This window comes from Carcharodon carcharias, chromosome 14, assembly GCF_017639515.1.
Source record: "Carcharodon carcharias isolate sCarCar2 chromosome 14, sCarCar2.pri, whole genome shotgun sequence".
Classification (NCBI taxonomy): Eukaryota; Metazoa; Chordata; class Chondrichthyes; order Lamniformes; family Lamnidae; genus Carcharodon; species Carcharodon carcharias.
In genome coordinates this window covers 25,413,563-25,437,459 of record NC_054480.1, presented here as the reverse complement: position 1 = coordinate 25,437,459, position 23,897 = coordinate 25,413,563, and the positions used below count along the sequence as shown (strand labels likewise).

Sequence of the window (23,897 nt, the reverse complement as noted above, 5' to 3'; positions counted from 1 at the left end):
GGATGTGATTGCACTCGAGGAGGTGCAGAGGAGATTCACCAGGATGTTGCCTGGGATGAAACATTTAAGCTATGAAGAGAGGTTGGATAGACTTGGGTTGTTTTCGTTGGAGCAGAGAAAACTGAGGGGTGACCAGATCGAGGTGTACAAGGTTATGAGGGGCATGAACAGGGTGGATAGGGAGCAGTCACAAGTTGAAGGGTCAGTCACAAGGGAGCACAAGTTCAAGGTGAGGGGCAGGAGGTTTAGGGGGGATGTGAGGAAAAACTTTTTTTTTACCCAGAGGGTGGTGACAGTCTGGAACGCACTGCTTGTGAGGGTGGTGGAGGCGGGTTGCCTCACATCCTTTAAAAAGTACCTGGATGAGCACTTGGCACGTCATAACATTCAAGGCTATGGGCCAAGTACTGGTAAATGCGATTAGGGTAGGTAGGTCAGGTGTTTCTTACGTGTCGGTGCAGACTCGATGGGCTGAAGGGCCTCTTCTGCACTGTGATTATCTCAAAGTAGAAAACTTTGACTTCAGTCTGCATCTAATTTGTTTAATGAGCAAGGCTTTCCTTATTATCCAAGTGAGCCCATGATTTTAAAATAAAAGTCTATTTCTATAGAGAACGTTAACCGGCATCTCATCCTTGTGAGTGGGTTCAAGGACAGTTTGAGTATTAGTCGTGGATTGGTTGGCAGCAATGCCTTAAAATTGAGGCACAGCAGTGGCAAGGAAGGAAAGAAAAGGAAGCATATCCTGCACTCCAGATCCCACTACCTCATGGGATAACCTGTCCCATGTCCCTAAAGATCTATGTTTTCAGAATCAGCCTGTTCAGTCACATGATGACCCATGGCAGAAACCCGCAATGCTGAGTAGATGTCATCCTTGAATCGCGGAACGGCTAACGATGATGACAAGTTGGTAGCATTCTCGTCTCCGAGTCTCAAGATTCAAGTCCTGCTCCATGCCTTGAGCTCAAAAATCAAGACTGTCACTCCAGTGCAGTTCTGAGAGGGTGCTGCACTGTCAAAGATGCCATCTTTTGAATGAGACGATAAAACTGAGGTCATATCTTCTTATCTTGGTGGCTGTAAAAGACATGGCACTATTTAAAGAAGAGCAGGTGAATTATCCCTGGTGTCCTGGCCAATATTTTTCTCTCAATCAACATTACTAAAAACACATTATCTGGTCATTATTTGTGCCTTAACCCCAATAAGTGCACAATTGCTGACATCTGCTTTGCTTGAAACAAACTGGTCCCTTCCAATATGTCACTGAATGACATCGCCACCCAACATCATAACACCATTAAAGCATTGGATGTATTTACCAAGGGAGCTCAAAAATGGGATGTACACATCAGTTCTATTGTTAAATGAGCTAACAGCATAAGCAGCAAGTGAAAGACAGAGCTAAGTGATCCCGCAATCAACGGATCAGATTTAAGCTGTGCAGTCTTGCCACATCTGGTCGTGAATGCTGGTGGACAATTAAGCTCACTGGAAGAGGACGCTCCATAAATATCCCCATCCTCAATGATGGAGGAGTCCACCACATCAGTGCAAAAGATAAGACTGAAGCATTTGCTGCAATCTTTAGCCAGAAGTGCAGAGCGGATGATCCATCTCAGCCTCCTCCGGAAGTTCTCAGCATCGCAGATGCCAGTCTTCAGCTAATTCGATTCATTCCCCATGATATCAAGAAAGGGCAGCAGGCTCCAGAACTGGCCGTGCCCCTAGCCAAGCTGTTCCAGTGCAGCTATAACATTGGCATCTACCCATTGTGTGGAAAATTGCCCAGGTATGTCTTGTACACAAAAAGCAGGACAAATCCAACCCAGCCAACTTCCGCCCCATCATCAGTAAAGTAATGGAAGGAGTTATCAACAGTGCTGTCAAGCTGCATTTTCTTAGCAATAACCTGCTCAATGACACCCAGTTTGGGTTCCATCAGGGTCACTCAGCTTCTGACCTTGTTACAGCCTTGGTTCAAACATGGACAAAAGAGCTGAACTCGAGAGGTGAGGTGAGAGTGACTGCCCTTGACATCAAGGCAGCATTTGACCAAGTGTGGCATCAAGGAGCCCTAACAAAAATGGAGTCAATGGGACTCAGGGGGAAACCCTTCCACTGGTTGGAGTCATACCTAGCACAAAGGAAGATGGTTGTGGTTGTTGGAGGTCAGTCATCTCAGCTCCAGGACATCACTGCAGGAGTAAATCAGGGTAGGTTGCTAGGCCCAACCATCTTCAGCTGCTTCATCAATGACCTTCCTTCCATCATAAGGTCAGAAGTGGAGATGTTCGCTGATGATTGCACAATGTTCAGCACCATTTGCGACTCCTCAGATACAGAAGCAATCCATGTCCAAATGCAGCAAGACCTGGACAATATCCAGGCTTGGGCTGACAAGTGGCAAGTAATACTTGCGCCATACAAGTGCCAGACAATATCCATCTCCAACAAGAGAGAATCTAACCATTGCCCCTTTGACATTCAATGGCCTTACCATCACTGAATCCCCTACTATCAACATCCTGGGGGTTACCATTGATCAGAAACTGAACTGGACTAGCCATATAAATACTGTGACTACAAGAGCAGGTCAGAGACTAGGAATCCTGCAGTGAGTAACTCACCTCCTGACTCCCCAGAACCTGTCCACCATCTATGTGGCAGAAGTCAGGAGTGTGATGGAATACTCCCCACTTGCCTGGATGAGTGCAGCTCCCACAACACTCAAGAAGTTTGACACCATCCAGGACAAAGCAACCCACTTGATTGGCACCACATCCACAAACATTCGCTCCCTCCACCGCCAACGCACAGTACCAGCAGTGTATACCATCTACAAGAGGCACTACAGGAATTCACCAAGGCTCCTTAGACAGCACCTTCCAAACCATGATCACTACCATTTAGAAGCACAAGGGCAGCAGATACATGGGACCACCACCACTGGAAGTTCCCCTGCAAGTCGCATACCATCCTGATTTGGAAATATAATGCTGTTCCTTCACTGTTGCTGGGTCAAACTCCCTTCAACAGCACTGTGGGTGTACCTACACTTCATGGACTGCAGCGGTTCAAGAAGGCAATCACTGCCAGCTTCTCAAGGGCAACTAAGGTTGGGCAATAAATGCTGGCCCAGCTAGCGAAGTCCACATCCCATGAACGAATAAAAAAAAAAGCCATCTGTACATGCTTTGAAAACTGAAATACCATTCCCTGTCAAGCGATGATCTTGTAACCATTTTCACATCTTTTATTCGCCCTGTATTGGACTATGGCACACCTGTGTGATTGAGTTGAATCACAAAGCAGCAAAGTGCAGCTGAATGTTGAACAGCTTTCCAGAGGGAGAGAGCAGTTGAGCTCAGATAGAAAAAAATATAAAGCCAGACCAAGCCTTAATATTTGTCTACATCGGAGAAAATGTCCCAAAATAAATTGGTATTCTGTTCTGTAACTGGATTTGAGTCATTCTGAAGAGCAGGATCTTGAGTTACCCCTTGGCATTAATTAAAAATATGTTACAGATTTTTCTTTAATGTTTTCTCTAAACAGTTACTCTTTCTACCTTTTAGATTGGTGGCAGGTAGTTAATGTTGAAGCTCATGGAATAAGGCGGCACTGCAGCCTTCCTGGTCTATATGACTCACAGAGTTTACCTACTAATATATGGGGGAGCTTCTAAGCTTCATGTTTTCTGAAATAAATGGACGAGCCACTTTGGGATTTCAAAGGGTAAAACTGCCCTCAGATTCACTAATGGGCATTAATGGAATCAACTGGATGAGAATTTGGAAGCAGAAGAGTCACATTTATCCAGTAAATGCTGCTATTCAAAGGTTGATATGAGATGCATTAAGGCATGGTAGAGCCCAGCTTGTTTAATCAATTGCCTGTAAGTGCTAAATACTGTCATAAACTGTAGAGCTATAAAACGTTTGTTCTCCAGTCCTGCTGTTATGCTGATGCTGAGATGCACCTGCACAAGGATTATAGCAATACCATACAAAATATTCCAGAAAAGAATATATTGTATAAATAGCAGTAGGTCAGTTGGTTCTTAATGTTTTGCTGTGCACTTGAAGCAGGTGGTATTTCTTTACCAGTAAATCATTCTATCACCTCCATCTAAGCTGGAATTATTTCATATGTTTGCCAAAAAAGTATGCTGCTTTCCAATAGGACCAACGCTAAATATATGTAAGAATGCCTTTACTTCCTCCTCCCAGCTTAATCACATGCTGGTCACTATTTTTCTTGTTGCTGTCCATGGATGGCTGTCTAAATCAGAGGTGCAGAATTTTACGGTAGCGGGATTTTAAGTTCCCGCTGAAGTCAGTGGGGTTTAGAATGTCTCGCTGCATTTTACAGCCCTGTCCCCGCCGAAATGGGGCTGTAAAATTCTGCTCCATGCACAGCAATTAGACGTATATTCAAATTATTGTTCATAAAGCTTCATACCATGACCTGCATGTATTTACAAGCACTTTATTAAATTTTGTCCCCAAAACTTGGTAGCAATTCTTTCTTTTGCACATAGATGCACAGGTTTGTCTTGCATCAGGCTCTTCACGTACTTCTCTGTGTCCCCAGTGAGGGAGGGACACTTGGTTTACGTGCTTCAGGTTTCACAACACTGCAGCAGGTGCCACCTCTCTAGAACATTGGAGGTGATACCAGAAAGCGAACAAAAATGTGATTCTCCTCCATTTTCTATGTGTTTTCAATGCTGTTTTGCTCCTGATTTTACAGATCGCAGCTGGCATGGCGTATGTAGAAAGGATGAATTATGTTCACAGAGATTTACGAGCAGCTAACATTCTAGTGGGTGAAAGCCTCGTGTGTAAGGTTGCTGACTTTGGCCTGGCTCGATTGATTGAAGACAATGAATACACAGCCCGGCAAGGTTAGTGCCGGATGAGTAAAAGTTTGTGTAACTGAAATATCCCACCAGGATCAAATACCTGGAGTTCATAGTTTTGGGAGATTATGGATGTGCGCAGTGTAACATAATATAGGATCCAAGATTCATGCTTTCGGACAGTCATATTCCCTAATACACAGTTCAGAACCTCCCGATCATTGGGTCAAGGATTTTGTAATAACGCACGATGTTTCATTGATTCTGGCTTCCAGTTTAAAAAAAAAAGCACCCTCAATCAAACCAATGTGAATTTTCCATTGCTCAAATGTGCCTCTTTGTCTAAGATTCCCCATTTATTCTTTATCCTTTAGACTCACCCAAATCCACTTGATCGAGGTTGTAAGGTAATCTTGTGCATAAGTGTGGAAATAGGAAATTTTCACTCGTTCCGCGTGTCTGGCCTGGATTCAAACACTGACCCCAGGGGGATAAACCAGTCTTGTCTCATATTGTTTTATTTCTCTTGGTTTTTCCCTCAGTTCTTTCTACTACAATTTTTGACTGCACTGTGCTTAATCGGATCTGGTTGGTTAATATGCCAGATGGAAAAGCTGAATTTTTATTTCCACTAACCTCAAGGCTACAGCCGCACTAAACTAGATAAAGTCACACATTGCTTCAAGCCACGATTTCGCCTTGTTCCAATGACCTGATCTTATCAGGATTTCACTGCGTAAAATGAAATGAATTATTAAAAACCTTGTGATTTGGCAACTGTATTTCGTATAAGCCCAACTAATCTCTCCAAAAAAAGCAGATGATAGTGATTGCTGAAAAAAATCAAATAGTATGAAACAACATAAAAAAAATGCTGGTTTCCATTAAGGAGAATCAATAATTAAAAATAAAATAAACATTGAGAATCTGGACAGTATATTGTAGAATTTAACTCTCTCAGCTTTGGTGATGTCCTGCACATGAACCTTGATATTTAGTCGTACACCCTGAACCAAAATCCGCATATCCAACAAAAAAAGTTTAACAGAAAAAAATACAGATTCCAAAATGGCCTCACCTTTATATAAAAAGAGTATAGCTGCATTTCTCTTTCTTGCTCCATATCAGCAGTGAACCCTACAGGTGCTCAAAGAGGGCAAAAGAAATATTGTGCAAATAGGACTGAGTGACCTGGTTTCTAGGACCTGTTTACCAAGTCTTGGGGGCTGCAGGTTGGCTGCTTCTGAGCTAGAAGATTAAAGGTTCAAACACTGATCCAGTACTTGAGCACATCAACACTCCAAAGTAATAATAAGGAGTACTGAATTGTCAGAGGTACCATCCTTAATGTTAAACCAACGCCCATCTGCCTACTGTCATATTTTTGGGTGGAAGTTAAAAATCACATTGAAAAAAATACATGTGTGTTCCCAATCATTTTCTTTATTCATTTGCTTGCATTTGATACAGGTGCCAAATTCCCAATCAAATGGACAGCTCCTGAAGCTGCACTGTATGGGCGTTTTACCATAAAATCAGATGTGTGGTCATTTGGAATTCTAATGACCGAACTAGCTACAAAGGGAAGAGTGCCATATCCAGGTAAACTCCAAATGACAAAATTGTTGACTTGTTACTTTCACACTAACCTATAATCCTGAAAGCAGCAGATTGTGCTGGCCACAATATTTATGATACCAGTCCCCATCACTTATAGCTGGTGTGTAGATGTTGCCATGATTTGCCTGCTGTACATGGAGGATGATAAAACCAACAGGAGGTACCCTTATTTATAAAAAGAAAGCACAAAATCTCCCTTAGCAACTGTCTCTTCTAATTGGTAATAGTTGTAGCCAGAATCCTCATCATTAACTTTAACAAGCTCATTGAAGCTGCTTAAAGACACAATTTTACTCGACATGAATGCAGCCTTTAAAATTTGGAAAGCGCAGGGTAAGCACTCATTGAATTGTCCAAAATAGTTGCCATGTTTAATGCATTATAAACACTGCCTTTGTAATTGACTCAGATGTCAAATGGTCAGTGCTATTTGCTTGCTACAGGCAAGAGACAGACCTATAATCTCTATAGAGTGCTATACTAAAACCACTGGATAGAACTAATCCAACGAAATAGTAGAGGAGTAACAACATCTGAACTGAGTTGTAATGTGGTAATTCCGCACCCTTCCTGTTTATACCATGGCTTTGGCCAATTGGCTCTGTGCAATATTACTCAGGGGAGAATTGTTTGTTTTTTAAAAAATATTTTGGCTGCAATTTAAAATGTGCATCTACCAATGTATGATAAAGATGGACAAGGAAAGACAAGCTAATCCATCGAACTTGCCCCACACAGTAGTCATGAATTGTGCATCGTGATCCACCCACCAACAACCATGTCATATTCAGGTCCTAGTTGGCTAAGCTAACTGAGTTGTAATGTGTTAATTTCAGATTTTGCATTTTTTGAATAGTAATGATTTATGGGCAAAGCCATTGCTGTGCAATATTCAGTCAGATTTGGGAGGCATGGGAATGCACATAAATGAAAGAAAAGTTACTCTGAATTAATTGCTTATGTGTTTTGAAATCTTGCAGTCAGTGGTTTTCGATTCCATTCATTTATTACTGATTGATGCTAACCTTAAACATATGTGATGCCATAAAATTTGTGTTATGGCAATAAATCTGAAGGAGTAACATTGTCATTAAAGGCAATGAATGTGTGAGTAATCCACTCCTTGATGCTGTGCAGTTGATTGCAAAGGCTGATCATAGGTTGCTTGGATTCAGACCAAAGTGTTTCCCAACTGCAAACCACTCTGAGTCACACCTAAACTATTGATGATCTGAAACCAGAACCCGACCTCTCCCATCTAACAACTTTTTCACACCAACAATGCATTTTTAATGTGTAAATATTCTTGTGAATCAGAAATGTGTTGTCTAAAAGGTGACGATGAAAGATTGGAAGGGAGGGTTTAGCTTAGTCTTACAGTTGGTGAAGTAAGTAAAGGTCTGAAGTTCTTCAAATATGTGCATAATGGGCAGAACCCTCTGCTCTCACTGGTGCCTAGCTTGGAGGCGGGAAGGGCATGTAATTAGGTGAGTTGGTGGCATACCAGAACCCTGCCACCTTCCCACCTCCGCCAGAATTAAAGTTCTGGGTGGGAAGGCCCATGGGCGGCCTTCTCACCCCGCCACCAATTGAGGTCCTCAAGTGGCAAATTAATGACCACTTAAGGGGTGTATCCCACCGCTACTGGTATTAACCCAACTGTAGGCAGGCCTGTCACCATGTGACGTGCACAATGGCTAAAATCATGTGGCAAGCTTGTCAGCTCCGGGGAGGAGTGGGTTCCCTTGATCAAAGACATTCAGTGCCTAATCGAGGGATGCAACATCAGGAAGAGGGGGCCTGCTGAGAGCCACCTCCTGTCCTCACTGCTGACCCCCCCCACCTCCCCGCAGCCCTGTCCCTGTGACCTCTGCCCTGTGAAACACCCCCTCCTCCCCCATCTATGGCCTGGATCGCTCTACAATCCTGGGACTCTGATGCCTGTCCTTCTTACAGCAACCATGGCCTTCCTAGTTGCGCTGCTGAGCACAAGAGCTGCCGGCCCTCTGATTGGCTGGCAGCTCTCGGTAGGCAAGACTCCCCCCACCACCCCACCACCCACCCAGGGTCTTGATTCCAGTCAAAGACCCACTGGTGGCCTCACCACTTCCTGATTGGTTCAGAAAAGAGGCAACGCAGGTCTCTTGCTGGCTGTAGAGCCCTGGCGCCGTGACGAGATTCCATCCCCTGTCATAGTTTGTGTCACCTTTGTTTTATTTGAAATGGTTGCGGAAAGGTTGGGCTGCATTTCAACTGTTAGGCACTTTTTGGATAGCATTAGAGCACAAGTGACTCGCTCATTTCTCCTCTGTACTCTATAATGACTCGGTGCTTTAAATATTTTCTGTCAGTGCCCATTCTGCTCTGTGCTAGGAATCTGAGCGCCCTGCTAACTGCTTCATCCAATAAATTGTTGCCTTGTTACATAGCTGACTGAAGTAACCCTTTAGTTGAGATAGGTTGAATAAATGAAAGAATATGGTTATTGTTCAATTGCTGATGCAAAATGTTGCTTATTTGGCAGGGTTTTTATATTACAGATGAAAATTTGCACTTCCGAATTTCCAGCTTGTGAAAAAAATGCTTGAGTTTACATAATGTCTTTATCACGCCACTCATGATATCTCAAAGTGCTTCATATCCAGTTTATTATTTTGTAAAGGAATCACTGGTATATGGATAAGCACAGCAGATCTTTGGCGTACAGCTGAATTTGTGTATCTGGTTACATAGTTAACTATAAGTGGTCACCTTCCTTCTCCAACCATTGCTTGGAATCTGGACTTCACTCTTGGCCTTGCAGGTAGCCCGAGCAGTGAAGCAGGTGATTCACATCAGTTTGGCGTAAACCTCTGATGGACATCATCTGTTTATTTTATGAATGAAACAAAAACTAAGCACTTTGATGGGCTAAACATTTAATAGTGTGCACTGAACTGAATCTGGCCAGGCATTACATACACTGCAATCAGTTCAGATAAATCATCATGATTCAAGGTGAACACAGTCTGAATTGAAGGGCAGGGGAGTTGTAGTTTAGTGATTTTTAGGGCTGTATATGAATGAATTATAGAAGAATACATGAGGCTTGTTAAAAGCAAGCATATTGTTCTTCCCTCTAAGGCAGATTATTTCCCAAAAGCAGGCTGCTTGATTATTGAACTCTTATCCTTGTCAATTTGTTTTGATTGGCAGGAATGGTAAATCGGGAGGTGTTGGATCAGGTGGAACGTGGTTATCGAATGCCCTGCCCGCCTGAATGTCCCGACTCTCTTCATGATCTCATGCTTCAGTGTTGGAAGAAGGAGCCAGAAGAAAGGCCGACCTTTGAGTATTTACAGTCCTTCCTAGAAGATTACTTTACTTCCACGGAACCTCAGTATCAGCCTGGAGAAAACCTATAGGCCCAGCCAATACATGCAACACCAGAGACATTGTGCAGCTATAGAATGCAGAAATTCACTAAGCCTAGCTGCACCCAGCCCTTAAATCTGCTTAATAACTGGAATTCCTGTACACTGTGCACTAACTCATTTCTGCATATTGTTTCACAGATTGTATAGCTAATGTTGTTGATGAGGCACTCTAGGTATTTAATTTGCATTTCACCCACCTTTTGATTGGTAAGATTCTGATTAAAGAAGTAATGAAGAGTTTCCTGGTGCAAGCAAAGCAAAGCCAAAACAAGGAATTCTGTCTCCGTAATTACTCTTCAATTGTGTCCAGAGTTTATTGACTGTCCCCTCTGTACTTTAACAGCAAAAACCAAGTCAAGAACAATGCAAGTCTTACTTTCCAGAAGTTATTTTTTTAAAAGTTAGGCTTGTAGTTAGAGGAAATATAATAACCCTACCTAGGATTAAAACAAACCCGAATTATATCTTCTGCATGTGGTGCTAGGTTAGTTCATCTAGAAAAAAAAACATATTTATCTACAATTTACTTAACTGGAAATTGCAACTGCATTCAGATATTTTGCACATTTCCGCTTCATTAATTTGTGGTACAACTTGCCATTGTTACCATCCGATATTATTTATATTTTAATCCATTTTATATGAATCACGGAAAATTGATTCTTATCAATATGGTGGTAAAACCTGAACCGTTTCAGTGTTTTGTGTCTCCCCTAATGTGTATATAATGTTTTGTTTTGATGAGAGGAACTGAAACACTGGTTAAGTTGCCATCTTTTATGACTTGATATAGCAATAATGTGAACAAGCAAGAGAAAATTGTTGTGTTTCTTGAGAAAAAAGTGGGTTGGTTAGTTTACTCCTGTTAGTATTACTCCTGTTGGTTAATAGATGGTAAAATTTTACAACATTAAGATGTACATCACAGTTTCACTTTTGTAGTCTTTCACTCAGCTCATTGCATTTAGTTGCCCTCAAGACTTCCCTCTGGTGGTCATCCTGAATATAAATAAATTGTTGTTTTCCAGGCAGAATTACTGAGGTGCCAAACTTCTTCTTATCCTTGATACATAATTGATGTCACTATACATGAGATAATTACAGAGAATTATAAGATATTCTTTTTACAGATAAACAATCCAGCTTCCAATAATTATCTTGCTTATTTTAAAGACAAGTTTTGACCATTGGAATTTCATTGTGTGAATGTTCAAGTATGTGTTTGTATGAAATTCCTTTGTTTGTACCACATGTCTGTGGTTAAATAGAGATATTAACCACTCTATTTAAAACCAGTTAAAACTGTTGGAAAAGGAATTTTGTATAAATCAATTAATTAGTCAACACTAATATTTACACAATGGAATTTCACAGCTTTACATTTTAAGATGTTAAATCTTTCCACAGGCTCAATGTTGCACATTATACTAGAATTGTACATTAGGGCCCCCCCCCCCCCCCCCCCCCCCCCCCCCCCGCCATTTCCTGCAGCATGTTCTAACACATGCTTCATGGAGTGATGCGGATTGGTTTCAGCTTGTGATTGTGAGCCTCTTGGATGAGCAGTGACAACTTGCTTTTATGATTGCCCACTCACTGATGTTAAATATGAGGTGGGGGGAAATGAAAGGACAATAAGCCTCTATTGATTTCCGATACAAAGATGCATCGGACTGCATTAAAAAAACAAAGATCTTTTATAATGCAACAATGTCAAGATCAGCTTTGTTGATGTCTCTTTAAGAAATCTCTTTTAACTTTATTTGGTACTTGCTGTATCATGGCATTTATAAAGTGACATCTCTATAGTTCTGTTACTATTGGATGCTGTGATAATTTAGAAAAATATACAAGATCCTAGAACTTCCCCCATAAAAATACTCAACATTTTTTTATGGTGAAAACTACTTGATTCCCTTTCATTTTGGTTGCATTAGTCCCCGAATTCCTCCACACTTAACTCCTGTGAAGAATGGTGTTCTAACTGTGCCTCTACCAGTGATTTTTACTATTGATTAAGTTTGTAGACCAGTATCAACACATTGCTTACATGTTAAAAATTGTAGATATTTTCAGTAACTTTGGCTGCAGGTTGGGAAGAACAGACTTTGCCCTTAACTCTTTAGGTGTGTGTAATATTCAATTATACAGTATTTGAAACAGATGGAGACTTGGCTGAAATGAAAAGCTGATAAAGGATTGTCCCTGTTGAAACTGAAAATTCCAAACCTCTTTAACCTTATCATATTCAGCCATTTCAACTGAGCAATTTTGCCTGTAAACACATTGAAAGTGAACACTAGCTTACATGCTTTAATGTGGGTTTAAGTCTGAACAGCATACGGCCACCTAAATAAATAATGCATTGAAAGGCTTTTACTTCATCTTCTGACTGTGAGCGAACATTTATCACTGCATGAGTTTTGGAAAAGTGGGCAAGAAATTGTAAAACCGAAAATACCTGTTAATATTTCCCTGTGAATTCCTAATGAGTGTGAATGATCATTTTGTGCAAAATGAATGTTATTTAACAGCAACTAACTGTATTTAGTGATGCCTCCTACCAGGAATCACAGACGGTTCACTTGTCCTTCCTTCACTGTGAATACAAGACTGTACCGAATCTTGCTTATCTGTACAGAATAAAACAAAGTGTGTGAGGAGAAGGAATAATAAAGTTTGTAATGACTAGGAGTGCAACATTCTTCCTATAAATTGGGGGAGAATTCTAACCTGTTGGGCAAATTAATATAAAGACACTGGAGTCAAGCAGTGGAATAGTTTCAATCTGTCCTTTGTATATAATATACAGTATTAAAAGATTTTAGGGGGAAAATATACTGTTCAAGTTTTGAATTTCAGGCTGAGTAAAACAAAGAAAGAGCTAGTAAAGTGATCATTTTAATTTCTTTCCTTTGAATCTCTGGTTTTCTATTACCTATAATGTATACTGAAATGCCATTTTTTCATTTTAAAAAGAATGAATCGTGTATGTAATACTTTGGTTACTGTGGTACTTTTGACATGGTGTACACATTCCCACAGCCTAAGCAGAGAATATATTGATTTTCAGCTCTGGTTTCTTTTTGATCTTCTGTTTTTTTTTTACAAAAGAACTTGCAATCTTTGCATTTTGAAACCTGAATAAAAGTCACCTTTGTATGTAGTTGCACACATTTATGCTGTGTATAAATTTTTTGTTCAGAATGGAATCTTTTTTGTAATTTGGGGGATGGGGAGGAAGTTCATTTTGCAAGTCCATGTTCCTTTTACTGTGCAATTAAACAAAAATGATTAAACTTATTGATGATATTACTATATTTTTCTACAAATGAACAAAAGCATGAATTGTTTCTCTGCCTGATTGTAGAGGTAATTTATTTTTCCCCATTGAACTGCAGTTGTAAATGCAATGCTAATTTGATTGATGAGCCACGTGGCTTCTTCACCCTCCTGCATTCTACAGCATCCACTTCCATTGACTTGCGCAAGGCCTGAAAAAGAAGCAATTTAAATTAATGCATGCAAGGAATAAGCAGATTCATAAACCCTTTTAATTGTTGAAAACTCTCGCCCTCACCCTTGCTACATTAACTGATCTGAAGCAGAATGACAGCAGAAACAGACAATTGACTTCAGCGTTCTGATTCAGGGAGAGGAAAATTTAGGCACAATCACCAAGCTTGATGATTACCCAACACTATATACTTAAAAAGTGTGTGTATGAACATAGTGTCAGCATAGGATTTTTGTAGCCTGCTGCCCCTCAATAGTGATGTTTTCATGTGAATGATGACTATTTGCACAAGGTACTGGGAGATCATCATTGTTTGTGAAACACTACCCCAGCAAGGTGTCAATGCACTCAGGAGGGGAGGACCAAAATTGATCATAACAACTACTTGTATTTATACAGTGCTTTTAAATGTATATATATGGGAGGTCACTCAATCTGTTTAGCTTATCATTGCATAAAAGATGTGGCTGCATTATTCGCAGCATTTAACTGGTTCTTGAATAGTTCCAGAGCTTGTCTCCATTAATCTATCTGAGAAATCATTCCAGATAATTGCCCTTTTCGTGAAGAAGTGCAACCTAACATCAGTTTGGAACTGGAAAAACTCAGCAGGTCTGGCAGCATCGGCGGAGAAGAAAAGAGTTGACGTTTCGAGTCCTCGTGACCCTTCGACAGAACTTGAGTTCGAGTCCAAGAAAGAGTTGAAATATAAGCTGGTTTAAGGTGTGTGTGTGTGTGTGTGTGTGTGGTGTGGTGGGGGGGGTGGGGGGGGGGGCAGAGAGAGAGAGAAAGAGAGGTGGAGGGGGGGTGTGGTTGTAGGGACAAACAAGCGGTGATAGAAGCAGATCATCAAAAGATGTCAACAACAATAGAACAAAAGAACACAGGTGTTAAAGTTGGTGATATTATCTAAACGAATGTGCTAATTAAGAATGGATGGTAGGGCACTCAAGGTATAGCTCTAGTGGGGGTGGGGAGAGCATTAAAGATTTTAAGATATTTAAAAATAATGGAAATAGGTGGGAAAAGAAAAATCTATAATTTATTGGGAAAAAAAGGAAGGGGGAAACAGAAAGGGGGTGGGGATGGGGGAGGGAGCTCACGAACTAAAGTTGTTGAATTCAATATTCAGTCCAGAAGGCTGTAAAGTGCCTAGTCGGAAGATGAGGTGTTGTTCCTCCAGTTTGCGTTGGGCTTCACTGGAACAATGCAGCAAGCCAAGGACAGACATGTGGGCAAGAGAGCAGGGTGGAGTGTTAAAATGGCAAGCGACAGAGAGGTTTGGGTCATTCTTGCGGACAGACTGCAGGTGTTCTGCAAAGCGGTCGCCCAGTTTACGTTTGGTCTCTCCAATGTAGAGGAGACCACATTAGGAGCAACGAATGCAGTAGACTAAGTTGGGGGAAATGCAAGTGAAATGCTGCTTCACTTGCATTTCCCCCAACTTAGTCTACTGCATTCGTTGCTCCCAATGTGGTCTCCTCTACATTGGAGAGACCAAACGTAAACTGGGCGACCGCTTTGCAGAACACCTGCGGTCTGTCCGCAAGAATGATCCAAACCTCCCTGTCGCTTGCCATTTTAACACTCCACCCTGCTCTCTTGCCCACATGTCTGTCCTTGGCTTGCTGCATTGTTCCAGTAAAGCCCAACGCAAACTGGAGGAACAACACCTCATCTTCCGACTAGGCACTTTACAGCCTTCCGGACTGAATATTGAATTCAACAACTTTAGGTCGTGAGCTCCCTCCCCCATCCCCACCCCCTTTCTGTTTCCCCCTTTTTTTATCCAATAAATTATATAGATTTTTCTTTTCCCACCTATTTCCATTACTTTTAAATATCTTAAAATCTTTAATGCTCTCCCCACCCCCACTAGAGCTATACCTTGAGTGCCCTACCATCCATTCTTAATTAGCACATTCGTTTAGGTAATATCACCAACTTTAACTTTAACACCTATGTGTTCTTTTGTTCTATTGTTGTTGACATCTTTTGATGATCTGCTTCTAACACTGCTTGTTTGTCCCTACAACCACACCCCCCCCCCACTTCTCTCTCTCCGCCACCCCACCCCCCCGACCCCACACACCTTAAACCAGCTTATATTTCAACTCTTTCTTGGACTCGAACTCAAGTTCTGTCGAAGGGTCATGAGGACTCGAAACGTCAACTCTTTTCTTCTCCGCCGATGCTGCCAGACCTGCTGAGTTTTTCCAGGTAATTCTGTTTTTGTTTTGGATTTCCAGCATCCGCAGTTTTTTTGTTTTTATATCAATTTGGAACTAGTTGTTTACCAATTTGTTTTCTTGTCCTACAGTCTTGATTTGACATGAAATAGTGCTCAGTTTTCTAATCCACTTTATATTTTGCATACCTCAATAAGATGCCATCCTCTTTCATGCCTTCCCTCGTCATTCAGTCTCCTGAGACCGGGGGTTTGAAGTGTTAGTCTGACTCAGTTGTAGAATGTTTGCCTCTGAACCAGAAGATTACTGGCAGGATTTTCTGGTCCTGCTAGTGTCAGGTATCATCACGGGTGGGGGTGGGAAAATTTGGAGAGCAGCCAAACTGACCAGAAGATCCTGCGGCATGAATTTATTCCCAACTTCAGGACCTCGAGCACATAATTTAAGCTAATATTTTAGGGTAGTACTATGGGAGGGCCGTATTACCATGTGCTACCTTTGGATGGGATATTTAACCAAAATCCTGTCTGTCTGTTCTTGTGAATGTAGAAGATTCTATAGCATTTATTGTTCAAAGGAAAGTTCTCCTGATGTCCAAGCCAACACTTATCATTCAACCAGTATTGTTAAAATAGATTAACTGATAAATTGCAGAATTGTTATAGTGCAAAAGGAGGCCATTTGGCCCATCGTGTCTGCACTGGCTCTCCAAATGAGCATTTCACTTAGTGCCATTCTCCTGCCTTCTTCCCATAACCCTGCACATTGTTCCTTTTCAAATAAATCAATTAAAATTATGAATTAAATTATTAATAATTATTTCATTGCTGGATGTGGAGCCAAGCTGTGAGCAATTTAGCTGCCAAGTTTGCCGACATGACAACAGTGACTATATAAGTAATTTATGGACTGTGAAGTGTTACAGCACATCCTGTGGATATGAAGAGTGCTGCATAAATTCCTTGCTCCTCCTCTTGATGAAAAAATACATTTTATCTGCAACAAAAGCATCAGAAGCAGAGCCAAATGCATTGTCTTTATTTGTATTGAAGATTTTAAGGCTAACATTTGGCAACAATGTACAGTTGGGATAACAATGCTGACTGAGTGAGATGATTTTGATTCTTCAATTACATGCGCAATGTGTCTATCATTACTTTGAACTGGATTTTTAAACTTTTTTTGGGCATCTTAATGTTGCAGGGCCCAGATTACTTTCCATAACACCACACGAGATTTATCTATATTTTTAAAAGTTCATACCTGTCACACCATAGATGTTACAATATAAATTGCCAAAAGAACTTATTTTAAAATAACTCCCTTTTCCTGCTGATTTCTTTTGACCTGCAACCTGAAGTTTTCCAGTCTGCAGAATTCTCAAGTCAACCTCTAATTGACCTTGGCATTAACAATAATTGTGGCCTTAAAGGGACAGGCCACTTTTCGGAATACCTCCATTTTAGCAGCCAAAAAGTCATTGTTTGCTGCATTGTTTTGTCACCTTAACCCAACATTTCCTCCAATTTATGGTGAGGGAATCAATGAGATTTCATTTATTTAAGTATTTTTTGAGTATTTTAAGAAATATTTTTTGCTTAAATTCTGGCATGTAAAATTGATTTTACCTGTTTGCAATTTTCACAAATTGTAACCCTTGGCTAGTTGTTAAATTTCCTAAACTTTGTTATCCCTTATGAGATTTGTGTTTAGAAACCTGGGCCAAAATCTCCTGTTTGGCGTGCAGAGGGGGCGGGGCCTGCACACTGACGTGCAAAATGATGCGCGCGGTGATGTCGGGTACGCTTCCCGACGTCACCGCGTGTCATTCTGATCTCTCGGAGTCAGCTGTGCGCCCGCCAAACTGTCAAAGGCCTTTTAAGGCCGTTAACAATCTAAGTAAAGTAATTGTCAGGGCTGCCCATCCAGCCCTAAGGTTGGCGGGGCGGGGGGGGTGCTGGCGAAGAGCCCAGGCGGCCTTCGCATTTTTCATGGAACCTCATCCATGGGTGGGATGAGGTTTAATGAAGGGTTTATTAATTAAATAAAATTTTTAATGAAAATTCATAAACGTCCCAGCTCATGTGACACTGATGTCTGGATAATTTTATTTCTTCATTTTTTTCTCCATCTTCATAACTGAACTTAATTTACCTGAGGCAGCTCTGTGAGATTTCTGCGCTCTTTCGCGCGAAAGAACACAGGACCTGACTCACGCCACCACCCCCCCCACCCCCCAACCACCCCCCAACACGGGTAATGCTGAGTACTTCCAGATGCGTGTCATGTTGGCCAGGCCTTAATTGGCCCATGTAAAAATGGCAGCGTGCAGCCGATCGCGGGCGGTGCTCAGCTCCATGCCCACCAATGCCCGCTCCCAACCGGCCCGCCCGACAGGGAGAAAATTCACCCCCTGATCTAGCTGCAGAGAGTGTGCAGTTTCTCTTCAGCTCTTTCCTAACATGTTGTGAAAAGGTAAGTCATAAGCAATAACTAACTTAAAACTAGGTTTGAAATTTAGTAAACTATAGACTAAAACAAATGCACAGATTATATCTTTTAAATGAAAGAGTTGCATTTATGTGGCACTTCTCAATCAATGTTCTCCAAAAGCCTGTATTCAGTTTAAAGAAAAATTATATTTGTTCATGGGATGTGGGTGTTGCTGGCTGGTCCGGCATTTATTGCCCAAGTCTAATTGCCCTTGAGAAGGTGATGGTGAGCTGCCTTCTTGAACTGCTGCAGTCCATGTGGTGTAGGTATACCCACAGTGCTGTTAGGGAGGGCGTTCGAGGATTTTGACTCAGCGACATTGAGGGGATGGTGATATAGTTCTAAGGATGGTGTGTGGCTTGGAAGGGAACTTCCAGGTGCTGGTGTTCCCATGCATCTGCTGAACTTGTCCTCCTAGGTGGTAGTGGTCGTGGGTTTGGAAAGTGCTGCCTAAGCAGCATTTGGATTTAATTTTCTGAAATGAAAAGTTTAAAATATTCAAGAATGTTTAAGAACTAAAAAGGAAAATCTTTAAAAAAAATTCTGCTTGGTTAAGCAGGTTAAAACAAATAATTGATTTATATATCTCTCACATATTGATCCTTTATCACAAACTGCTTGGTTTCAAAATGTGGTTACTCCACAGAATCATGCAGTGCAGAAGGGACCCTTCGGTCCATCAAGTCTGCACCAACATGTGAGAAACACCTGACCTACCTACCTAATCCCATTTACCAGCACTTGGCCCATAGCCTTGAATGTTACTACATGCCAAGTGCTCATCCAGGTACTTTTTAAAGGATGTGAGGCAACCCGTCTCCACCACCCTCACGAGCAGTGCATTCCAGACCGTCACCACCCTCTGGGTAAAAAAGTTTTCCTCACATCCCTCCTAAACCTCCTGCCCCTCACCTTGAACTTATGTCCCCTCGTGACTGACCCTTCAACTAAGGGGAACAGCTGCTCCCCATCCACCCTGTCCATGCTCCTCATAATTTTGTACACCTCGATCAGGTCACCCCTCAGTCTTCTCTGCTCCAACGAAAACAACCCAAGTCTATCCAACCTCTCTTCATGACTTAAATGTTTCAACATCCTGGTGAATCTCCTCTGCACCCCCTCCAGTGCAATCACATCCTTCCTATAATGTGGCGACCAGAACTGCACACAGTACTCCAGCTGTGGCCTCACCAAGGTTCTATACAACTCCAACATGACTTCCCTACTTTTGTAATCTATGCTTCGATTGATAAAGGCAAGAGTCCCATATGCCTTTTTCACCACCCCACTAACATGCCCCTCTGCTAAAGAAACTTTTTTTTAACACTGAATTCACTTCTTCTGCATGGTTGACTTTTTATGGCTTGAATAAGCAATTAATACTTGGCTGAACCATATAGACTAGGAAGCTCCTGGGCTCAATGCTCAGTCTATGTAAGTTAGCTAATTTCTCCGGGAGTTTAGCTAGAATTGCTACATTTGGCTTCAGTGATCTTCGGGGGGGAAGAAAATCATCCACAATTATCACACGATTGCAGGAAGCATGTGTGCATGGACATTTGAAGAAGAGAGGATCTAGCTGTGCTATGTGCTCCCATAATGAGTAGTTCATTGCCTGCTGTCTATACTTACATGAAAATGGTCATTTTGGTCAAGTATTAAAGGTGCTTGGTATCTTGGCATTGTATCTGAGCAAGGAGTCAATGGCCTTAGGAGACGGAAAAATTGGCTAGGAAACAAAATCACTAAAACAAATGGAGAACATATGTAATGTTTACAAAGACAACGTGGAAGTGGACTATGCCCACAGACAGACACACACATAAACAAAAATGTTTATTTTCTCTGCTAGCAAATGGGAAATATTTACCTTTCAGCTTTGATTGGTACCTGTACTATGCTTTGACAAGCTTGGCCTAAATAGCCAAGTGGTTATGGTGATAAAAACAAAAAAACTGCAGATGCTGGAAATCCAAAACAAAAACAGAATTACCTGGAAAAACTCAGCAGGTCTGGCAGCATCGGCGGAGAAGAAAAGAGTTGACGTTTCGAGTCCTCATGACCCTTCGACAGAACTTGCGTTCGAGTCCAAGAAAGAGTTGAAATATATTTCAACTCTTTCTTGGACTCGAACGCAAGTTCTGTCGAAGGGTCATGAGGACTCGAAACGTCAACTCTTTTCTTCTCCGCCGATGCTGCCAGACCTGCTGAGTTTTTCCAGGTAATTCTGTTTTTGAAGTGGTTATGGTACTGGGTTTGTAACCCCAAGATCAAGAGTTCAAATCTCACAATGGCAAACTATGAAATAATGTAACTTCATCTGAAACAGATGGGAATGGCTTGGTACTCAAAAGAGTTACTATCCTTTGACTGACTGATAGAAATTCCAGCTCCTGCACAAGGAAACTGCAGTTCCAAAGATGGTCATTGAGTTTTGCCCTTCAATTTTTAACAAGCATTGTCAGAATAAAGCTGAACCTTATTAATGGTTTTAATTAACGATATTGCCCATTTTAATCTGCCTATGGTGCTAGGGCAAATGAACAGTAACTCTCATTCATTTTGTCTTTTAATATGTAGAACCTTTTTGTTTAGTCTGTGTTATTGTCTCTTGGCATACATTTCATTATATTTGGGAATTCTGTGGACAGAAAATAGTTGCACACGTTTTCACATATTTTCCCACATTAGTTCCTAATTTTAGGATTGTTGGGAAGGGATCAAGTGGATCGTTTATTAGGAGTTTAAAAGCATTATGAGCCATTTACTACTGAAGAATTGACTTTAATGGCACATGATCATTTCACGGAAACCTAGAAAGCACTTCACATATGTGATATTTACAACTAAATATATGAGATCTTATAATTGACACTTTTGTGGAGAATTCAGTTGAAGCGCATTATTAAAGCTATTTTGGAAATAGGAAGAGAATTCTTACTGAGAATTTGATCTCTACTTTTGTGAGAACAATGAACCATAGGTTAAAGTTGGTTAAAGGAAAGTTTAGAACTGTTGTCAGGAAGAACTAGTGCAAAAAAAAACGATCAATTGTTCTAGTGTTCTGAGGGATATTAGAAGCAAAAAACATTAGAGTCATTTCAGAGTCCATTAGATAACCTAACGGAGAATGTACATTCCCCACGTGAATGAACTAAGATTGGACTCCCTCATCTGTACATGTCTTGTGACTCTTATCTGTTGTGGTGAAGCTTCAACTAGGACTGGGGTATGAAGTTTGAAATGAGGTTTGTAATAGAAATGCATCGCCCAAGTTTTCTTTAAAAGAATACTATAAATTGGAATTCCATGATCTTATATTAACACGAGTGAGTATAAATTATTCACTCACATTAGCTGGCTAAGGTTTGCACACACAGGGCTCCAGCTCTTCTGAAGACATTATTTAAGGTACAAAACACACAAATGCTATGCTAGGTTTGTGCCTGCGGATGTACAGAATCGTACCAAGTTTTGGAGAAAAAACTGAGACACTGCTATGATCCCTAAAAATTAGTTGAGTGTGTTTTTTTTTGATAAATTTACCATTCAAGCTACTATAGATGAATTTTTTGATTCCAGATGTTGTAATTGATGCAACGTGGATTCCAATTCAATAGATTTATATTTTGTTTTTTGTAACATGAGTACACCCATTGGAATAAACACAGCAAGAAAATATTCACAAATGACAGCACAAATTACAATATCCAGTATCAACAGTTTTCCTGTGTGGAAACTCTGTTTCACCCCTATTTTTCACCCTGTTTGTAGCTCTGGCCAAAGTTTTGTTGTTGGAGTAACAATGGGGTTTCTGAGTAGTTACAGTGACAATATGCTTAAGATATAAATAGTGCATTTGCTGACACTACAGGGGATCCGAGTGTTGACTTGGAAGGAGCTGCAGGTAAGAACAAAATAGAGTCATTACACTTTATAACCATTCCTAAGCTGCATGTTGGCAAGAGACGTCCTTGGAGCTGACGACACAGCTCTACAGCTGGCTCTGCATTCATCTGGAACCTGAGGAATTAGTTGTCCTCCATCATAGCCTAATAGATAAGCCAGTTTTAGCGATTATTGATGGCTAGGTGGCCAGTGAGGATCGTCAGCTCTGGTGGCTGGCATGCCTTTTTGTTCCATTTTGGCCACAAAATGCTGCCTGCGGGCATTTAAAAACCAAACTTCATCATTAACTATAACTTGACAATTGTGCCAGAAGCAGCTTGCACTTTGTTTTCCTGTTTGCTCTCAGCGACCTTGAGAAAAATGTGTTGTTATTTATCTTTATTTAACCCTCTTTTTTATAAGCTTCAGTTCTGCTCAACCCTTGTAAGTTCATCAATTACAACCAGTTTTCTGCTGATTTTTCAAATAGCCTATTTTTATTTCAACACCCCAACAGGAAAATTATAAGAAATTTTAAAATTATATTTAAAAATAGTTAAGGAAAAAAATACAAAGGAAGACCAGCACTAGAAAGATAATGGGAAAATGGAAATTAAATTAATTAAATTAAAAATGCATTTCATTTGCCCCTTTAAGAGCTATATTACACATACTGATTACCTTAATGCCCACATTAGATGGACAAGCAGAATGCACAGCACAGTCTGCATTTTAATTAGGGCTGTGTCTTACATCAATTTAATTGATCACTGGTTAAATTAGGCTGTCATGCATGTTATGTGACTTTTATGCCACAGGGTCATTCCAGTAGGTGACATCTCTTGATTTGCTGCTTACCATTGTATCAGGGAGGTCACCAAAGCGCTCAATGACAGGAGGAGCAGCTAGATTACTTTCAAAGTGGTTAGACTGAATCAGGATGACAGCTTGTTGCAAAAATGTCTAATTTCACGATTCACATCTTGTAAGAATATAACCTTTTAGTTTGGGGATTGAAGTTATTAAAAATAAGATAGTGGAAACACCTGGTGAGAAACTGGTAAATAGATGTGAAGTAATTACCATTCAAGGTTGGCCTGGTTTTACTTAATAAGGTTGGAATTAGAAGTGGGAAAACATTAAACAATGGATGATCACATTTTGAGTCTTGGTAGAGACAGGATGTCGACAATTGTCTTTATAAAGAATTTAAAATTATTCATGTGGGTCCCAGAATCAAAAGGTTGTTTTGAAGGTAAAGTTACTGACTTGAAATCTCTATCTGGGACATCTCAGGTGTGCCACCTTGCTGTGGGGATAGATTGCAGGGAGGAATTTTCCTTTATTTTGGGTTTGTGTTTTTTCACAGGCACAGGCAGTTTACATCTGGAACTGGAACAGCCTGAGAAAAGGCAGAGAAATCTGCCAGCATCGGGTGCTTGGAAGCAGCTGAGGCCAGGAGAGCTATCAGAAACAAGGGTGTTTTGTGATTTTGGAGTCACTGAGCAAGAATGCAGTGAGGCCCATGCTTGAGCTGGGGTGTCCACAATTTTAAGTGCTTAAAGAGAGTTGGAGGGTGACCTAGCTGGATGCTAGTGGAAGGACCACAAGAAATCTCATACCCTAGGGAAGAGCAGGAACGCTGGGGAGAATCAGAGTGTATTCCTGGGAACTGTGGCATACCTTGGTTTGGTCCCAGGAGAAGTGGAAGGGCCCTCAAAATCCCGGAAAGTATAGGGAACTCTTGTTTGGAAATAAAAATAGAACGGGAAATGACCCATTAGGATTTTAGGGCTTAAAGAATAAGGGTATATGAAATACAGTGTTAAGTTAGTATTTGTTTTGTTTAATTCTTGTACAGTAAAAAAAATTTGGTTTAAAACATGAAAGTTTGAGGTATAATTCTT

General features: G+C 40.9%; 1 protein-coding gene across 1 annotated transcript in view; it reads left to right on the top strand.

Moving 5' to 3' along the window:
* The window catches only part of LOC121286732 (proto-oncogene tyrosine-protein kinase Src-like), a 173,160-nt gene extending 161,783 nt beyond the window's left edge, over positions 1-11,377 (top strand). The window contains exons 10-12 of the mRNA XM_041203750.1: positions 4,759-4,912; positions 6,338-6,469; positions 9,683-11,377. Coding sequence (XP_041059684.1) covers positions 4,759-4,912; positions 6,338-6,469; positions 9,683-9,891 — 495 coding nt within the window. The 3' untranslated portion in view covers positions 9,892-11,377. The remainder of the gene's footprint in view (positions 1-4,758; positions 4,913-6,337; positions 6,470-9,682) is intronic.
* The last annotated feature ends 12,520 nt before the right edge of the window (positions 11,378-23,897 follow it).